The 19,185-nt window shown below is 36.7% G+C and overlaps 1 protein-coding gene across 1 annotated transcript; it reads right to left on the bottom strand.

Annotated features, from left to right (window-relative positions):
* Nucleotides 1-569: 569 nt before the first annotated feature.
* Nucleotides 570-17,885, bottom strand: RLT2 (Homeodomain-like transcriptional regulator). Its single transcript, XM_028265596.2, has 18 exons — nt 16,872-17,885; nt 16,280-16,786; nt 13,496-13,575; nt 12,373-12,801; nt 12,203-12,292; nt 11,958-12,122; nt 11,651-11,873; nt 9,389-9,489; nt 8,505-8,591; nt 8,251-8,406; nt 7,980-8,135; nt 6,907-7,116; nt 6,107-6,823; nt 5,460-6,020; nt 4,262-4,891; nt 4,007-4,111; nt 2,564-2,830; nt 570-1,767 (listed from the first exon to the last, which is right to left on the bottom strand). The coding sequence occupies exons 1-18, from the start codon at nt 17,005-17,007 to the stop codon at nt 886-888; spliced, it is 5,502 nt and encodes a 1,833-aa protein (XP_028121397.2). The 5' UTR covers nt 17,008-17,885; the 3' UTR covers nt 570-885.
* Between the last annotated feature and the right edge of the window lie 1,300 nt (nt 17,886-19,185).

Here is a 19,185-nt window from a genome sequence, read left to right as displayed (position 1 = left end):
GAATGATGATTGGGGGTGTTAAGATAGTAAATGAGGTTCGCATATCAAGTGAAAGGGGCCTACAACAGTAGTCTCCTTGTGCAATTCTAACTATTTTCTTTTTTCTACATATGACAAATAAGCTGCATTCTGGGAAGGGAGGAACCAGAAACAGGATTCAATATTCAGGGGTTGGATTTAGAAGGTTCTAAAACTGAAACATGTACTCTTATCTGCAACTGCAATTCATGTAAAGGCCTCTCTTCCATCCATCCATCCATCCATCTGCAGGAGGCAGCAGAAGGTTGTGTTATATCTATCTATCTGCAAGCACCACAAAATGGGGTCAAATTCCCAGAAGGTTACCAAAGCTTTCCCCTAGAAAAGCAACCAATTCATACATGTACCCATATCATCATCTGTTGCTGTACCCTTTCTTCCGCTCCTTTCTTTGATGAGAAACAAAACATGGACACAAGCTAGCTAGCTAGTAGAAGAAGACTGATTAGAAAGATCCAACCCCCCTCTAATAAAGGTAAAAACAAGAATTTAACCCCACAAATATATATAATATTTTACATATGCAGGAATTGAAGTGGCTATTCACCACCAATAATAATCTATTTATTATTGTTGCATAACATGGTATTTTTACAATTTGACCCATGATCAGAGTTTAATTTAACATCAGAGACTACTATTACTAATTCAAAAATAACCCTAATAGCATATTAAAGGTGCTCCGTGCACCTGCAATAACTATTGATTTGAACCCTCTCTATAAATACACAGAAAGTTGACAAAGGACAGTGCTAACAGCTTTCTAACCAAAAAAATAATCCAAACCTAATCATCATAAGATATATATGTTGTACATCCAGTACAGATCTCTCCATATGAGTATTGTTATTCGTCACTATATTCTGAAGATGTGGAACCCGTACCTTCACCTTCATCCGTGTTACCAATTTGCTCTCCACCACCATCTCTATTCTCCTCCTCACCTTCATCTGACTCATCATTGATATATCTTTCAACATCCGTGTCTCCTTGTCCATCTTCCTCACTATCATCTCCCTCGTCCTCATCTCCATCTCCATCTGCATCTGCATCGTCATCCCCCTCCTCCTGAGCACGATCATCATCGTCTTCCTCGCCGTCTAAATTGTAATCAATACCCTCCATTAGGTGCATTGACTTGCCATTGAAGACACTAGAATAGTCATCCACCATCAGATCATCATCGTATTCATCCTCCGCCATCGCTTGCCGATTATAATCTTCATACTCTGATCTTTCAGAACTGCTAGCATTTTCAGCACCCAACAGTGGAGTGCCCGTGGGTTCTTCCCTATTCCACTGCAGATCTGAACTCCTAACAGTGTTCTCAAAGAGAACCTCTTTTGGTTGATCTCTCTCACTGCCAATCTCGGCCACTCTCTTCACTGGTTTTTGTCTGCTCCTAGCAGTTCGACGACCCCGCTTACGCCCACCTCGTCCACGCGATCGCCCTTTCCACCCTAGCAACTGTCCAAATCTCTCACTATTTGTTGTGGTACTTCTCTGAGCATTCACAGATCTGGAACTGATGGCTCTTCTCTGAGATCTCCCACCACGGGTACGACCACCACGGCCTCGCCCACGTGCCCCTCGTCCTCGTCCTGAGCTCGAGTGAAGACTCCCATGGTCAGCCCAAGGTTCTTGTAGGAGATTTTCAGTTTCGAGTGGAGCTTGTGCCAGATCATACTCTGGGACATTCTTTACAAGAGAAAATTTTGATGGGGGCATCTGAATAGAGACAGAAATGGCAAGGACGTTAATTGAAAACAATTCAGTCAATCGGGGGGGAAAAAAATACCAGGCTTCGAAGACTAGTCATATATACCAGGCTTAGAAGACATTGGGTACTCGATTTCCATTTGAGTACTTTTCTATTGTTTTTCCAAGACTACTTTTCTATATATATATGTAGTGTAAAATAAGTTGCAAGAAGCTTTGAAATTTCATTTCGCCTAAAAATTTCCTGGATGGAAATCTAGACGGACCATAAATTACCAACCTCAAAAATGCGTGTTAATGATATTAAAACAATTAATCAAAGAATTTGTTCCACTTCCACTGACTGAAAACAAAAGAAATAATCTTCCAATTATAACCATAATTTGAAACTTGCAGCAATTAATTTCTTGTCAGCATCTGTTTGAAAGAACAAAAAAGTACAGAGTCAAACTAACTTTGGTCACAAAAGATATTTGCAAATGCACAATATCTCAATAGAAATTTTATGTCTCAAGGAGAGGTGACACCAAATGATTTACCTTTGCCTTGCTCACAAAACTCAAGCAACAGGATTGGAGCATTCCAAGCATGCATCTAAATTTATGATTTCCAATATATAAAAAAAAATGAAAAAAACCAAAAAATGCACATATCCAGAGGTGTTCAAAGATAGTCAGTCATAGGGAGGATTAACATCATTATGGCAATTCCCCTAGCTGAAAAAAAGGTTGCTTTTTTTTTTCCAAATCATTTCTCTGGTCTGCAAAATGAAGTATTTGATTCTTAACACAATCATAATACTCACAATGAAATCCCCAGCTCCTTTGTCCTTTTGAGAATCGATTTTTTTCTGGTGCAGCTCGTAATAAATGGATGCATCAAGTTCCATGAGCCTTAGTGCAACGGCAGATGATGTTTGAGGTACCCAAGGAAGCACAGAAACCAATTCCGAATTGAGGGAAACATTAGCAGCAAACTCTGTTTGGTTACAGGACCCCAATAACTCATTGGTTGTCTCAAAATTCGAAGATAAAAAGTCCTTCTTTATGCCAACCTCTAACAAAGTCAGAATCTGGACAAGGAAAAACAGTATACATTAATTTGTCACCCCCATAAAGGCTTCACAAAAACAAAAGCGAAAAAGGAAGAAACCTGCAGAAAACCTAGCATTCCGATTAGAGTTGCGTAAATGGACAAAGAAAAGTAGTAAAAAAGTACACATCCAAGAAAAGAGATTGTACAAGGCCAAAACCAGACAAATATCAAAGCAAGCAGGTTGGGAAAGAAAAAGAGGAGCATCAATTGCTCCCTCCCCCCGTACGCGTGTATGTGTGTGCATGCCCACCATTTTGTGGATGCTCAATGGCAAGACCTAACATAGTCCTCTTTTTCAACAGGAAATTAATAGGCCCTGTTAGGTAGAGTTTTGAAACGATAGTTCCAGGCTTTGATTTGCACACCGTGTTTGTTTACGGTTTTCAAAAATTAATTCCACACTCACTTTTGAAAACTCTGTCAAATTTGGGCTAACCGGTCGTCCTATCAGACGTCCGGCCGGTTAACCGGAACAATGCATTTTTTTTTTAATTTTTAATTGACACATGTTAATTTTTATATATTCAATAAAAAATATTTTCTGAATTTTTTTAAATTTTTTATGAGCTTTGAATAGAATTTTGAATTGTGTGTTTAGTTATGAGTTGTAAATTTTTGTATCAAATATCATATGTCACCCCACTCAATTCCATACTCTTTTCAAAACTTATTCACCAAACAAATTTTCTACACTCAAATCATAATTCCAAATCTCACAAACTCAAAATACAATGCTATTCTAAAATCATTTTTAGAAAACTCTATCAAACGCAACCATAGTTTTTCTTAGCACTGCCACCTAGGACATTTCATCATCTTGTACAAACGATTAGAACAAATTTCTTATTTAGAAATAACATGATGATAAGATAACACCTTGGCAAATAAAAAAAATCCTGTACCATAAAACCACCACTCCTTATCTAGCTCATTGGGATTGGATTACAATGGGGAAAAAAGAGTCTAATACACTTGCAGGTAATTACTCATTCATGCTTTCATAATAACTCCATTTCATAACCCAAGTTAAATAAACAGTGTAAATTCAAAAACTGCACGCAGAAACAAGTCAAATAAAAGAACACCCAAACATCATTCAAAAGACAAACATGTAGAAAGAGATGAAGGGGACTGCACAGAGAGATAGAGAGACCTGAAGAAGTTCTTCAGCTGAAGTTACGGTGTGCAGCTTCATACCCCATGATCTTCGATAGCCCTCTGACCAAGCAGGTTGAAGAGCTTCTATAGGAATAGAAACCTGCCAAACCAATATGTGAACATGCTATGTAATGAACAAAGCAATTATAAATTATGAAGAAGCAACAAATATATTCAAAACTTACAACCAGAATAAAAATAAGAGTCTGTTACAAACAATTTCTTCAAGAAAATATGTTAATAGACTTGCCTCTATCAATGCTAATAGCGCTTTGTGTAATCTGATCCTCAAAGGAGGAGAAGGGTCCAAACCCTGCGAAGTCCAGCAGGGGTCCCCCTTAAATTTCTCTTTGCATTTAGCCACATGTTCGGAAAAATTTATGTCTCTGATGGAAGTTTCGTAAGTCCTATGGCAAGAAGGACAATGGTCATCCTCAAAATAGTACACATCACGGCAGTCACAAACGTCCAGTAGCTGTCTGCATCTTTTCTTTCCATACTTAACAGCATATAATACTGAAGAATTAAGGCACTCTTCCCACATCCATTTCTCGAAATCTTGGTATCTCTTCAAGGCATCCTTTTTCTCTGTTTCATTCCTTCCAAGCCCAATTGAAAAAGATGACGAAGGTTCTGGCATATCAGAATTTGAAACATAAACAGTGCAGGAAGGACTATCTGAACTGGCACTACAATCAAGGCTATAAGCCATTCCAGAAACTTCTGTTTTGAAATTATTTATTGGTCTTCCAGCCTTAGTGTGTGCCAAGTTCCTCCTCAGAGTTTCCTTGAAAGACACTTCAACCTTCTGCAACATTGAGTGCAAATTGGATTCCCTTAGCCCACGGACATCCAAAGATGCCAACAGAGCATCAAAACCCTGCATGTAGATTAATGGTAAGATTTAATTAAAAAAAATGTGCAAACCAAAGAATACATTCATAAGTTACAAGAATTTGAACATTATGCTTTCATTTGGCCCCCATTTTCAGGACATACTAGAATTAAAATTCGACAAGTACAGCATGCCTGTAAGTCACCAAATTTTGCAGTATTGTAATACTTTTTTTTTCTCGTGACAAAAGAGAAGCCAACCACGTACCCACTAGTCCTATAAGCCGCAGGAAAGCCTCGTAATCCTCTAGAGAGATTGAGAAAAAAGAAAAAGAAAAAGAAAAAAGTAACACAACAGCGGATGTCAAAGAACAAAGAATAAACACCAATTACTGCATGCAATCCTTTCCAAGTAGGAACTCTTGAAGAAATTTTAATGAAAAATAAGACCATGAAAACCTTTTTTTACCCAAAGAAAAGGGGCACAAAAACAAGGAGTAGCTGCTGCTAAACAAGAAAATAACAATTGGCACTAATATTATATGCATAACATACGCTCAGATCTAGCATAACAACAACTAAGAAAATAATGCATAACTAAATAATAACACTACCTCTTCAGAATCAATAAGCCTCCAACAGCCATGACGTAACTCAACGAAAATCCTGCCAGACCCAGGATCATTTCGAGAAGAAGACGTTATAAACTGCCAGTAACGGTTCCGTCTGCGATCTTGCCCAAGAGGCAAGGACCGGTATACATACATCTCTTCTGCCTTATGACCAATATAAGCTTTTAACTGCGACCGTGACCTTTCAGCAGCATATCCAGGTTGCAGGAGTGAAAGATTATCTGTGCATGTAGAGGCCTCTTGTATTGGTGGGTTCCGTTCGGTGGGCATATGAATAGTGTAGTTCTGATCATTCTGTGCATCATGAAGGTGCTCTTTCTGTTCTACAGGATTTGTTGATACCAAACCATTTTTGTCGTCAACAGTAGGCAATGGGCTTTGCCTGCCCTCAACAGAAGAAATTTGAACATTTGGTTCAGTCTTGTCACTGATGTAAGATGGATACTGCATCTTCATCACATACTCCTCTTTCATTCGGCGTTTATCAAGTTGTACCTCTGCCCACATTTGCTTCTTTAGAGCATTTGCGGCTTCCAAACGTTCCTGAAAAACTCCCACATTTCGTATCACAGACATGCAAAATCAGAAAATAATAATAATAAATACCTTAAGAGAATACACAATATTACCTCTAGAATAATGCGAATTGAGTTTCCTTCATTCGCAATGCCAATTAAAGCAACAAGGGCACTAAGGCGTTCCTCAACACTCAGATCAGAATACTCGCCTTCCATAAGTCCTTGAACCCATGGTTCACCAGAGTTACTTTCATCAATAACCGTGTCTTCTTGATCAAGAGTAGCTGCCTCATTGCAGATTCCAGCAACATCAATAGATTGATCAACAGAAGCACCAATGCTTTTTACCTCCTTGTACCCTTCAGACTGCATCAAAGGTGAACTATCACCCAAATTCTTAACACCAACTTCTGGAGTTTCCATAACCTCATCACAGTAGGTGTCCTTTCCATCTGCAGGTAAAGTTTTTGCTAGATATCTGTTTGCTTCACAAGATAGAGCTTCATTGTTTGGCTTCAGCTCAGTACCTAAATCATCAGCCTCTGGATCCTCAGCTATGTCACTTTCTGAATCTTCATCTCTTTCAACATCATCAGGTTCTACATCCTCTGCATCTTCTCCATCAAGATATCCATTTTTAAATATCTGAATTTTTTCCCTGGCTGCAGAAAGGATTGCCTCGGTATCAACAGGATCCTTCCTATAGGGGGTACGCACACAATATGTTGAAGGAGCTGTTCTTTCAAAAAGTTTTGAATCCCTTGACAATGCAGCAGCAATAGATGCTTCAGGTGTCTTGCTTGTTGTGAGGTCCCGAAGACCAGATTTCTTACATGAGAAAAAATAAACATTAAATAAGCTGAAGGGATAACAGGCAATGCAACGATCACAAAATACTAATCTTTGATTACCTGAATCTTTTCTGCAACTTCTAATATTGTTAGGCCATTACTTCCTTCAAGAGAAAGAACATGAAATGCAGCAAATTTGACTGTTCCAGGAGTCAGCCGATGCCTAGATCTTCTTGGATTAGAAAAACCCCTTTCTTGCATTATGGCAAGAGCATTTTCAGCTGCGGCTCCATTGCGTAAATTAGAAATTATATCTTCACCATCATTACCCTGCATCACCCAAAAACCACACTTTAAAATAAGCTGCAATAAGCAATTTACAGAAGCATACAACAGGGTATATCAACAAATGATGTTCTTTTTTCTTTTTCTTTTTTGTGCAGTATAGCGATGTAATATTCTACCAAAAACTAGTCATTAAGAGGAAACAAGAAACTGAGTATTATTTGTAACCAACAAGAAGGTTGACTGAATTTTAACCTAAGCAAGTGGCCAACAGCTTTTCAGGAAAATTGATTCAAATCTTCCAACGAACTAGAGAGAGAACCAAGGAATGCAAGGAAAACAGAAGTGAGGTTAATCTACCCCATAAAGGAGGAGGTACTGAGCTCAGGACAAGGAATGCAAGCACAAAAAACGGGAGTGAGATTAATCTGATGACTTCACATTCATGCTGATCTTGAGCTGGCCAAGTCCTCCAGGTCTTGGTGACAGGCCTTCATATAATATTTGTTTGCAACAATTTATATATGCTTCTGCTGAATTATACCAAAACCTGTCTTCAATTCATGATGCATTTACGAAAGTAGCAAATAAACTGCAAAACTTGGTAGTGCAATTACAAAAGTTGGCCCAGATGAAATTCTATTGTGTTTGCAAGCACAAGAAGTAATGACTTCCAAAAGATGATGTACCCCATCAACCATAATAAAGTAAATATTAGTCCTCTTTATTATAGAAGTTGAAAATATACGTGAATCAGAATCATTGGAAGAGAAGCAACCAAGCAGTTGAAACCAGGCTATTAAATGGTATAACATACAAATAACCAATATGATATGATCGGTTTTGTATTTTGTCTAAACCATGGCAACCAACTTCTGAGAAAATTGTTAAATGGAAAAAGATTCTACCTCATTTTCATCACGAAGATATGCTTGTTCAATACTCCTTTTCTTCAATTTTGGCCCAAATCCAGCAGATAGAGCAAATTGTCGCAATATCTCAGGCCAGGTCAATGGATTTAAGTGGCGCTGCCAGCTGCGTATATCAAAGCCCCACGCATAGGCCTGAAAGTAAAACAAAGGAATAAAAAGTATTTCAGAATGGATAAACACAAAATCAAGCCACAATTGACAACAAGATCGAAGCAGCAACAAAAACCAACCACAGAACAAAGCCTACCCCTTCAACAATCTGTGGATGGCCACCTCCAGGATTGGCAGCAGTATTTTGATTTACTCCCAGCCCAGTCGAAGAGGGTGTCCTTGCTACATCCTCAATATCTTTAATTATGGATCTTAGAAGAGCTAGATGAATCTCCCCTAACAACCTTGGATCCTGAAAATAGTAGGGAGCAGCTAGAACAATAAGATGAGAGTAAGGATAAAACAAATAGTCTAAAGGCAAAATTAAACACAAGGATCTCAAGAACTTACATAATCATGAAAAGCTTGAACAAATTCATCCAGAGTAAATGGCCAAAGCCCCAAAACGTCAGCAAAATTTATTAAAAATCTCCAGACCTAAAAATCAATTCACAGGTAAACACATTAGAATGACCACAATACATCCATAAGCATCACCACTAGATCTAGTCCATATGTTGCTTGAAAAAATTGTAGTTCATTACGTTCAACTTGTTAAAAAATGTTCATATGTATGCCTTCCACATACGTAACAATAAGGACTTTCATTATAACCACATGTTAACTTTTTTTTACAATAAGAATTGTTTTGCAGTCACAAGGAAAAATTTGGTTATTCTTTCATTCAAGCTTGATGAAGCCACTATTGACAAGTTCCTTGGCATTCTGTTACATGGACTCTTCAAAGCACTTGTGTTGGACACTTGACACTTGGTTAAGGGTATATGTTATGTATCCAATACTTCTCATCAGATATTGCTTAGCAAGCATAAAAATCAATTCAATTTTGTTATAAAATTGTACTTAAAAATATTATTATATGCATTTTTTGTTGCATGATTGCTATAAAATGAATAAATTGCTAAAATTTATGAAAGAAGTGGATTAACTGTTCAATTTGCCATCGATGAATTCAATACAAATCTTATGATCTTGCAGATTTTAACCTATCTAAACATTCAACCCACACAACAGTTCCAAGAAAGAAAAACAATAGACAAGGCAAAACATCCAATTAATATGCTTCTGAAAGAATTAGAAAACCAAATAGCAGTTGTATTCAGCAACATTTCCATCTCAACAAACTCCAGCAACATTTTCATCTCAACAAAACAACTTTCCAATATAGAAAAAAAAACGAAATATAAAGAACAAAAGAAATTAGTTAATCTCACCATTAAAAGATTCCCAATGTTCTCCTCAGAATCAGTCCATGGCTGAATAGAAAAAGGCCTTCTCAAGTGCACAGACTTGGGTGGGAATTCAACGAGCTTATCTGAAGCATTACAAGTTTGTCAGCAGCCAAGAAGATTACATATGCAATTATGCATATAAAGAAATAGTAACCAAAAGGCAGAAGATTGGAACAGTCAGACACTATAACTCATCATCATAAGAATGAAGTCAGAGGGGCAGATGATCATCATCATAAGAATAAAGTCTGAGGGGCAGATGAGATGGTAGCAAGTGAACGGTGACAAAACCCCCCCCCCCCCAAAAAAAAAAAAAAAAAAAAAAAACCCAGAGGGACTTATCTCATTTGTTGCGTGCTGAATGTGAGTCATAGGGATTGCACATGCCTAAACATTAGTTGGGTGAGCTTTCTATCAAGGTTGTCACCCAATTAGTACTATTTCAATCAAAACACTACCCTTTCGGGGATTCAGAAACATATCCCCTTATGATGGAAATAAATACATGTATATATATTTGTTGTTCAAAACTTAACAAGAAAGAATGCCAAAACTGATGTATGCAGTCCACATACACATGATATGTTGAAAGGCAAACAATTTATAATTAAATGTATGAACATTGCAATTGTCGGATCAGAGATATAGGCCTTGTTTGGTTTGTTTCTCAGAAAAATTTTTGGAAAAAATTCTCTACAAACAAATTTTTAAGAATAATCAAATCAAACAAATTTTTCCAAAAAAAATCTCAAAATTTTGTTTGGTTACCTACTTTTCAAAATCACTCTGTCTTTCATACACATCAAATCAATCACTTTTTTTTAAAACTCTCTCCCTAAAACAATTTTCCAAAACTATTTCTGAAAAAAGACAAACCAAACAAGTTTTTGTACTTTTTATCTCAAAAACTACTCTACAAACACAAACCAAGCACACCCATACTATTTCAAGCTTTTCTAACTACTACATGTTTCCAAGAACACAGTAAGAAATTAATGTTTAAATAAAGGCTGTTTGCCTCAATGGTACTACTATTTCAAGATATAAGTATCTAAATACTGTAACAATACAAAGCTTAGACGAAGCATGGGTACGGGTACGAGTACTGGTACTAGTACGATATGAGTATGTCGATACGGTAAAATTCAAAAAAATAAGGGTACGGGTATGTCTTGGTACGCTTGTAAAAAAATATTTATTTTTAATTTAGACTTATGCAAAAATTAATTAAATGGTTTAATTTGTTAAGGTCCAACCTACAATTAACATTTAATATCAAAAGCAAAAATATAAATCAAAATTAAATGTCAATATATTAAATAACTTACAAACCATAGTTAAATTTTAAAATCATGCTAAGCATAAAACAAAAAATAAAAAAAATAAAAAATCTAGTGAAAGGAGTTTTATCTCTATAGTAGAAGAAAATATTATTTCAACTGAGTTACGGTACGGCTTGGGTATATACTAGGTATGTCTGGGTACGCCAAAAATTAAGAAGAAAAATTTTGGATACTTGTTTCATGTATCCGGTACGTATGCAGAAGTACCATACGAGGTATCATAGGCTAGTAAGTATCCGGTACGGGTACGGCATATTTTTCAAAGTACCCATGCTTCATAAGTTAGACCCTGTTTGGGTGTTGTGCTGCATTTAGTTTGAAAGTACTCTAAAGTGCCTCATGACATGTTTGGTTACATCTTCAAAGTAGTTTTAGAGGCTTGTTGCTAGAAAGTACTTTCTGACAATGCACTAATCAAGGTTCTTCTAAAGATAAGAGGAAGTTAAAAAGCTCTTCTTAGGTACAGTAACTAAACAGTAGCAAACCTCCCTAGGGAAATCTCCTCTCTACAAATCTCTTAATTTAAAACCCCTTTATTGGAAGCCACCACAATATGGAGCCTTAATCAGCACTGATAGATTTAGAAACAATGATATTGCTAGATTACATTTTCAAGCATTTTTTAATTTCTATTACTACATTTGTTGCTTTTTTAGTATAACAACATGCTACGTGGCTGATTCAAAATCTCAATCAAAACCAAAATCAAAATCAAAATCAAACGGCAGGTGCATGGCACGCACCAAACATGCCACCTAAATTGTTTCAAAGAGGGACACAGGACAATTAAGTTCATACTATCATAAGTAATGCAAATGCGTGCTTTTTAACAATTGAAATAACAAGTTCATTAGAAATAGATAAACCAAAATAATATATGAGGTATGTCAAATACAAGTACCTCTATATAATTCAAGATTTTGCAAAGTTTCACTGTCGAGAGACAAGATTGAAGGCAAACCCCTGCTGGAAGCCGCCAACTCCATGAGCTCCAGCCGTTCATCCTCAATAAGTTCCATGGATTCTTTGGCAATTCTGCGAGCAGTAGCCCTGTCATTAGCAGCTTTCTGCCTTGCTGCCTCCTTCTCCCTACGCAGTTCTTCTTTTAATCTCATTTTCTCAGCCTGAGGAAAAGAAATGATTAGCTCAACTGTCTTTCTAAGCAAACACAACTCCAAAAAGCACACAGTACTATGTTTCAAACTTACTCTGATAGATTCTTTCTGCAAAAACTTCTCTCGGCGTTCCATCTCACGTTTTTGCTCCCTCTGGTATCTCTCCTCTTCACGCTGCTTTTCACGCAGCAGCCTTTCTTCTTCCTTGCGCCTCTCACGGTCCTGCCTCTCCATTTCTTTTCTCATTTGTTCTTCTCTCTTCAAATACAAGACTGATAAAATTAGACTACAAACAAGAAGCTTCAGAGAAGAGAACTTATGATTTAAAAGTGCAAGACCTTCCGCCTCAAAATATCTTGTTTCTCAAGCTCCTTACGAATCCTTTTCTCATGTGCTTCAACTTCCTTTGCTATTCTTGCCTCTTCACTCTGCAGATATAACTAAAAACGAATGACAAACTGATTTTTGTTTCTATTGAAGAAATAAAACATAGTGGCAAGTAGGACACCTTGCGTTTCCTCTCTATCCGAGAAATGTCCTCTTCATGTGTGGTGACCCGTCTGTCAGATGGGATAAATGGATTTTCCAGTCCGGTTATTGGGTGAGCACCAAAATGAGCATCTGTACCAATGTTTGCAACAGAGTTTTTTCGTGGCACAATGTCATACTCTCCTGAAGTTGAAGGCAACGGATGGCCTTGCCGGCCTTGATGAGGCAAAAGACTCAAATTTGGCATCTGACCTTGAAAACCATATCCTGAGGGCACTTGCTCATTTCCATGCATGAATGAGCGCCCAGTAGGTAATGCACTTCTGCCACTAGGAACATCAGTTGGTGAACTGAAGTAGTGAGATGAAGCAGCTCTTTCATATGTATCATTTCTAACAGATGGCTGCTCTGGCAGAAACTGGTATTCATGGAGTGCCCTCGCAGCACCCTGAGGAGAAATATACATAAATAAATAAAAATTAGCCATTAATTTTGCTTGTTTGCAAGTAACAAAATTGGCCACAACAAAAAAAATTCACCCAAAAGTTGTGTCAAAACAAAGTAATGTCACTGTTAACAAGTTCCATAAAGCAGACCAATTATAGTCATGCACAACAAAGAAAATCAAAAAGGGGAAAAATTACCTAGTCCAGATATGGAAGGGGCTGAGAATGCTGGTAGAGTGGTGATAGGAATGAGCGAATAGGAGAAGGGAACCAAGAATAATAAAGAGAAATAAAGGGTTAAACTTTTAATGGAATGAATAAACATGGCCAAAAGTTTCAGGGTGCAAAGTTCTCTGAAGAATTAACTATGCATACAAAAAGCAATTCCCATTAAACATTAAAAGGGAATCAGGCATGTTTTACACCTTCCCCAAAAGCAGCTTAAACATTATCCTATAAATAGAAGATCTAATTAGGGAAAGCACGGGAAATGCTACACTTTCAAAAGGCTGGGACATATAAAAGAGATGGTATCTGCGTGTTTGTAACTGTACGTTTCCTTATACACTTAAACTCCTCCCTAGCAATCAATGAAAACCACCATGCAGAAGCAGATGGTGATTATTTAATCAAAGCATGATTACTGACGATGCTGATGCATGACAAATGAAGGGAAAAAAAGAAATACAAGCTTACCTTGATTGGCTTAGCATCAGGTCGTTCATATAGGTTGGGCTCATAAAGCCGTGTGGCTGTCTTCTGCTGCCCTACTGTCACTGTTCCATGTACAAAAGAAGAAAACTAGGCTTAACAAATCTTCAGAGAATTGTTAGCACATAGAGAAAAATAATTTGAAGTAAGTCCATAAACAACTAAGTTGTACCAAAGTTGGACAAATCATTTCAATGTCCCATCCAGGAGCTTAACAATATACAAATACATAGATTTTATATCCATATGCAAAAATGGTTTAAACATAAAAAGCATGCAATAAAACTGGAAGTGGTAGGTATTGAAGCAATGTCTCTAAAGACTTCGAATGAAGCATTTTTAATATTTCACTTCAAATATACTGAAACTAACCTAATCAAACAGAGAACCAGAAGTCCAAATCAAGAAATAAAAGGCAGCAATAGAAACCCAAGGAGAAGGAAATAAGAGGGGCAAAAAGACCCACATTCACATACTCAATCTTTGCACACCAAACAGAAGTCACAAAAAGGTATCATTTGAGCTTCTTAAAATAAACTTTTTACATTTCAAAAGCCCTTTGAGTCATTCACTCCAAACACACTGCGTCCAGTAACAAGTTATCAATATCTTCATTATCATGTTGCGCTTGCTAGAAATCAACCTATGAAATCAAGGTCTAAGACGTTTGTCCAACTTGAATTGGCCGCTTCAATAATAGATGAAGCACCAGCACCAGCACCAGCACCAGAAAAATTAGTTTTGAAATTTCAAGTATCAATCTTTTTGCTAATCTAGCCATTTCCCTTGATCATTGCTCTGATAGATCATCTTTCATCATCTAACTAGTAACCGGTGTTAACATTGACTCTTATATTTCCCCAACAATACTCGTGTCCACAAAATATGACAAGGATAAGGGTGTGGGATATGTATCCGACACCCATATCCAATTTCTATACTTGGATTGGATCCTATAATTTTATATTATGTTTAAAAAAAACTAAGAAACTCATATTTGCAAGTAAAAAAATATTTCTTGTCTCTTACATAGATTAAAATATATATATATATATATATTTTCCCTAAATGCTATTTAAATTCAAACAAATTTCTAAATAATATACATCATCTTATCTAAGAATATTAAAAAAATATACAATATATAAGGTAAATTATAGTAAACCTCCTTCAACTACAACTCATTTGCACTTTGCCTCCCTAAACATCAAAACTCAGCAGTTAACCCACTGCATAGTATTACCTTGTTACACTAACAACTTATGTTAGGATTCTATTAGGGATTTAAACGGAATCAGGTCATGTGTACCCTTATCTAGTGATCTCATTTGCACTTTGCCTCCCTTATCTTAGTGGCAAAGTGCAAATAGAATCACCAGATAAAGGAATTATTATCCTAAAAATTCAATAAGTGTATCATGTGCTTAACACACAACCTGATTTTGTGTAGACCAATCATAAAGCTTTAAAACCTAAGAAGCACGGACACTTCTAAGAAGGTGACGTATTCGTGTCGTATCCGTGTCGGACACCGATACTCTTTGGACACTCTCAGGACATGTGTCCAACACTCTTCAAAACGTGTCCTATTTTTTAAATTTTTTTAAAGACTTGTACACTCTTTGGACACTTGAAGGACATACGTGTCCATCGCTTAAATACAAGTGTCTAACGATTAGACATATGTGAAATTAATTATAAGTTTGAACAAAACAACTTAAGATACAATAATAAAACAAAAACTATATAAATTTGTAGGAATTAGTATCATATTGTATTTTTTATTATCTTTTTAATGATATATTCATATATATAACATATAATAAATATATAAAATTACATATTTCATGCGTGTCCCTCACGTGTCGTGTCCTACATTTTTTGAAAATTAACGTGTCAGCGTATCCGTGTCGTACTCGTGTCGTGTCACGTGTCCGTGTCCGTGTCCATGCTTCTTAGTTTAAAACAAAGAGCAACATATCCTTCATAGTAGACCAATAATTACAAAATTAAAAATTCCCTTCCTTGCAACTTGCAAGTGCTCCTTAGAAATAGCAATTTGCTAAGGTTGGCTAGTCCCCTACTTAAATACATCCCAAAAAAGTTTGGCTTGTGAAAATAGCCATTACAATTTGTACTCCTTGGTGAAAGCCTTTTGACCTAATACATTGCTTATCATTTAAAATACTATATCATCAACTTACCCGCCTAACTCTTTAATATGTTGGTCATAGCATTCCACATATCCACACATAATGCTTGCATATTACATATCCCACCTCTCAAACAATCCAAATTGATAAAGTTCGTTTTTCACAATAGATTGAGTAACATAAAAAATTGTTAACCCATCCACAAACATCCTTTAAATCCATTAAGTTCATTTCTCGAATCCATCCAATATTGTTGCATAATGGCTCCCTCCATCATTGTTTAACCGAATTAAATAATACACAAACTATGATATAAAAATAAAAATAAAAAGTCCTGGTGAAACCATTCTAGAAATAAAAATAAAAACACAAGATCTTAATGCAATATCAATGACAAAAGTCCTGCATTACACTACCAATATCTTAATGCTCTTATTCTAATCAACAAAAGTTACATGGAATTAGGCAATATTTGTACATCATACCAGGAATAAAAAAGAAATCATAATTAAAATCAACTGATAAAATTAGTCATCAAACATAGCAGGTTCACCATGATGCTGGAAGACTACACGAGTTGAGACAACTTAAGAAGGCATAAAAGGATCAGACTTACCAATGGGGGCGCCAAATGCACCCGGTGGCAAGGGATCAAACTCCATTCCGAGTATCGGCCCATCTTCCCTCAATGGCTCCCCTAACTGTGCCTCCACAAAAGCAATTGCTCGAAGCTCTGATATTGCCTGAGGCGGCTCATAGTACCTCTTCATGGCAGGCATGTCAGTTGCAATCCTCGGAATAGCAGCTCCAGTTCGCGGAACAACTCGCTGGGGGTGCTGCGGGTGCGGCTGCTGATGGGTCTCGACATGTCGAAAAGGACTCGACCCAGAACCTGACCCAGAAACATGCTCATTACCCACCTCACCTACCACCATCTCGTCCCCAACTCCACTCGAAGACGCCACCACCGCCGCCGGCGAAGCGTCCTTCCTCGGGCGCTTCACCGGCGGCGTTTTCCTATCCTTCAATCTCCTGTGACAAAACCACATCTGCAACTGCCGATCCGAAAGCCCTAACTTCACCGACAGCTCTGCTCTCAACGCTTCCGATGGATACGTCTCCGCTGCACCAAATTCAAATTCACACTCAATCAAACTACAAAATCATACAAAAAAATTATATTAAAAAGAAAAACGAAAGAATCGCACCAGCATAAGTTTTCTCCAGAATCTCCAACTGAGAAGCAGTCTTCATCTTCCGCTTCACCTTGTTCTCTCCAGACTCCGGCGGCTTCTTCTTCTCCCCATCCGAACCACCACCACCACCACCTCCACCTCCCTCCATTGCAGAAACCCAACCCTCTTTGTCGCCCTTCTCTCTCTACAATTTCTATCTCCAGAAACTAGGGTTCGGAAGATCAAATTCTACAAAGCAGCCCCCATTTGCGCAGATCAATTCCATCAAAAACTAGGGCATCGAGATTTGGGAATCGATTTCAGACTATTTGGTATTGACGAAGAAAGAAAGGAAAGAATACGAATTCCTTTCAACTCTCTTTTTTTTTTAAACTTTCTCTCTCTAAAAGTCTTTTACACACTTGTTTTGGTTTGGTTGCTTGCTTGCACTTTCTCTCTCTCTATCTCTATCTCTATACAAATAATAATCTCTTCGATCCTCTCTTCCTACATCAAAGAAAACTGTGATGGAGATGTGCGGTGAGATTTGGAGAATCACGATAATAAATACTAAATGAAATGAATAATTATTAAACCAAAAAGAACAAGTCGAAGAAAATAGAGATTGGAATTTTTGATTTAAAGAGAAACATCGAACAAGCGAACGAACAGTCTTTCTCTCTCTAATCCTTCCCATTCTCTCTCTCTCTCTCTCTTTTTTAATTTTTTCTTTTTTTTCTTTTGTTTGTTTGTTTTTTTTTTTTTTGTTTATCGAAAACGTAACGCGTAGAATTTGTATATGTATGCGAGTGTGTGTTTAATTTGTACAAGTATAGAGAGATAGAGAGAGGGGATTGGGGCAATAAACTAGAGTTGTTTTAAAAGGAGGTTAGAATTGTCAGATGTGCTTTGAAATCGATCGATTTGATTCACGAATTCGTATGTGAACCTTTGTGTGCCGAGTTTCTTCTTTCTCTCTCTATTTCTATCTTGCCTTCTTTCTCTCTCTATATTCACTTGGGTTTAGCTTTTTTTTTTTCTTTTTTTTTTTTTTTTTTTTAATTTTTGTTTGTTGGGATGTTCTTCTATATGTTCTATCTGGTACGGCGATGGGCTTGACGCTTCCCACACTGTCGTGAGAAAGATATTCCCACCTGCACCATAGGGCGCGTGGCACCACTCGATAGATCCATCCACATCATTGTTGTAAGGCCAAGTTTAGCCTCTGGGAAAAAAGTTCAAAAAGTGAAAAAGTTACTGTCCTATTTAGTTCACATCATCTTATTTAAATCATATTATTTCTTTATCACATCATTTCAAACCCAACTCATACTCAATCTATATTTCATAAAAAGTCAAAAAATATACTTAGGCTTGGTTTGGCATCTACTATATAATTCATCTTTTTATCTTTTTTCTATCACATCACCTCTCTACTTTTCTGCACATCTTTTCGTAAAAAGACAAAAAGTACACTTTTTTAAGACACTTCAAACTACCCTTATTTAAGACACTCCAAACAACCCCTAAGTCCCATTTACACTTTAATTACTATTCTTCTTTTAATACGTTTTAGTCCTTGAAAAAAAAAATTATTGCACATTATCTAACTTTCTCCGCTTTGATCCAATCATTAAAAATCGTTACAATTGAAGGAGGACATTTTGGTATTTAAAAAGTCAGTCCCGTTTTAGTGTACTAAATTGAAAGTTTTAAGAGAACTACTAACGAGGCGTTGTAAAAAAAAAAAACAATAAATAAAGACCAAACTATAGCATCAGTATTGGGGTTCACATAATGCCACATCATTAGTAATTTATTAGTAATACTAAATTAATGATATGAAATATTTTTCTTAAAAAGTAAAGTCAATAAATTTACTTATAAGCCACTTGCTAAAAGAAGTTTAAATTAAATTCAAATCTCAACTCAACTCAATTTTAACTTAAGACTCATTTGGAAATTGGCTTTTTAATGACTTTTTATAAAATAAAAAAAATATGAATAATGATTTAATAACTTTTAATGACTTTTTTTAGTAAAATGTTTAGTTTCCAAACATCCCCTTAAATTCATTCAAATCTCTTATTTCCCATCTATTTATTTTCTTTTATTAAACATAAAAACTGAACTATAGGCCTTTTACCACCTTTCTTCTATATTGCTGCTATCATACTCTGGGGTAGGGCTGCAAATAAACCGAGCTGTTTGTGAACGAGCTCGGCTCGGCTCGTTTAGTAAACGAGCCAAGCTCGAGCTCGAATATTAGGCTCGTTTAGTAAACGAGTCGAGCTCGAACTCGCATGTGTTCGACTCGTTAGGCTCGGCTCGTTTATCTTTATTTAAA

This window comes from Camellia sinensis, chromosome 8 (assembly GCF_055761805.1).
Source record: "Camellia sinensis isolate YWXY chromosome 8, ASM5576180v1, whole genome shotgun sequence".
Classification (NCBI taxonomy): Eukaryota; Viridiplantae; Streptophyta; class Magnoliopsida; order Ericales; family Theaceae; genus Camellia; species Camellia sinensis.
Note: the sequence above shows the minus strand (reverse complement) of the source record. Positions and strands in the feature narration are given on the sequence as shown.

Excerpts from the sequence above, each read along its gene's own strand:
- RLT2 (XM_028265596.2), bottom strand. The coding sequence starts at position 17,007 with ATGGAGGGAGGTGGAGGTGGTGGTGGTGGTGGTTCGGATGGGGAGAAG. Across the intron at positions 12,802-13,495 it reads CTGATGCTAAGCCAATCAAG|GGTGCTGCGAGGGCACTCCA; the intron begins GTAAGCTTGTAT and ends ATTTCTCCTCAG. Across the intron at positions 8,407-8,504 it reads TTCAAGCTTTTCATGATTAT|GATCCAAGGTTGTTAGGGGA; the intron begins GTAAGTTCTTGA and ends TACTATTTTCAG.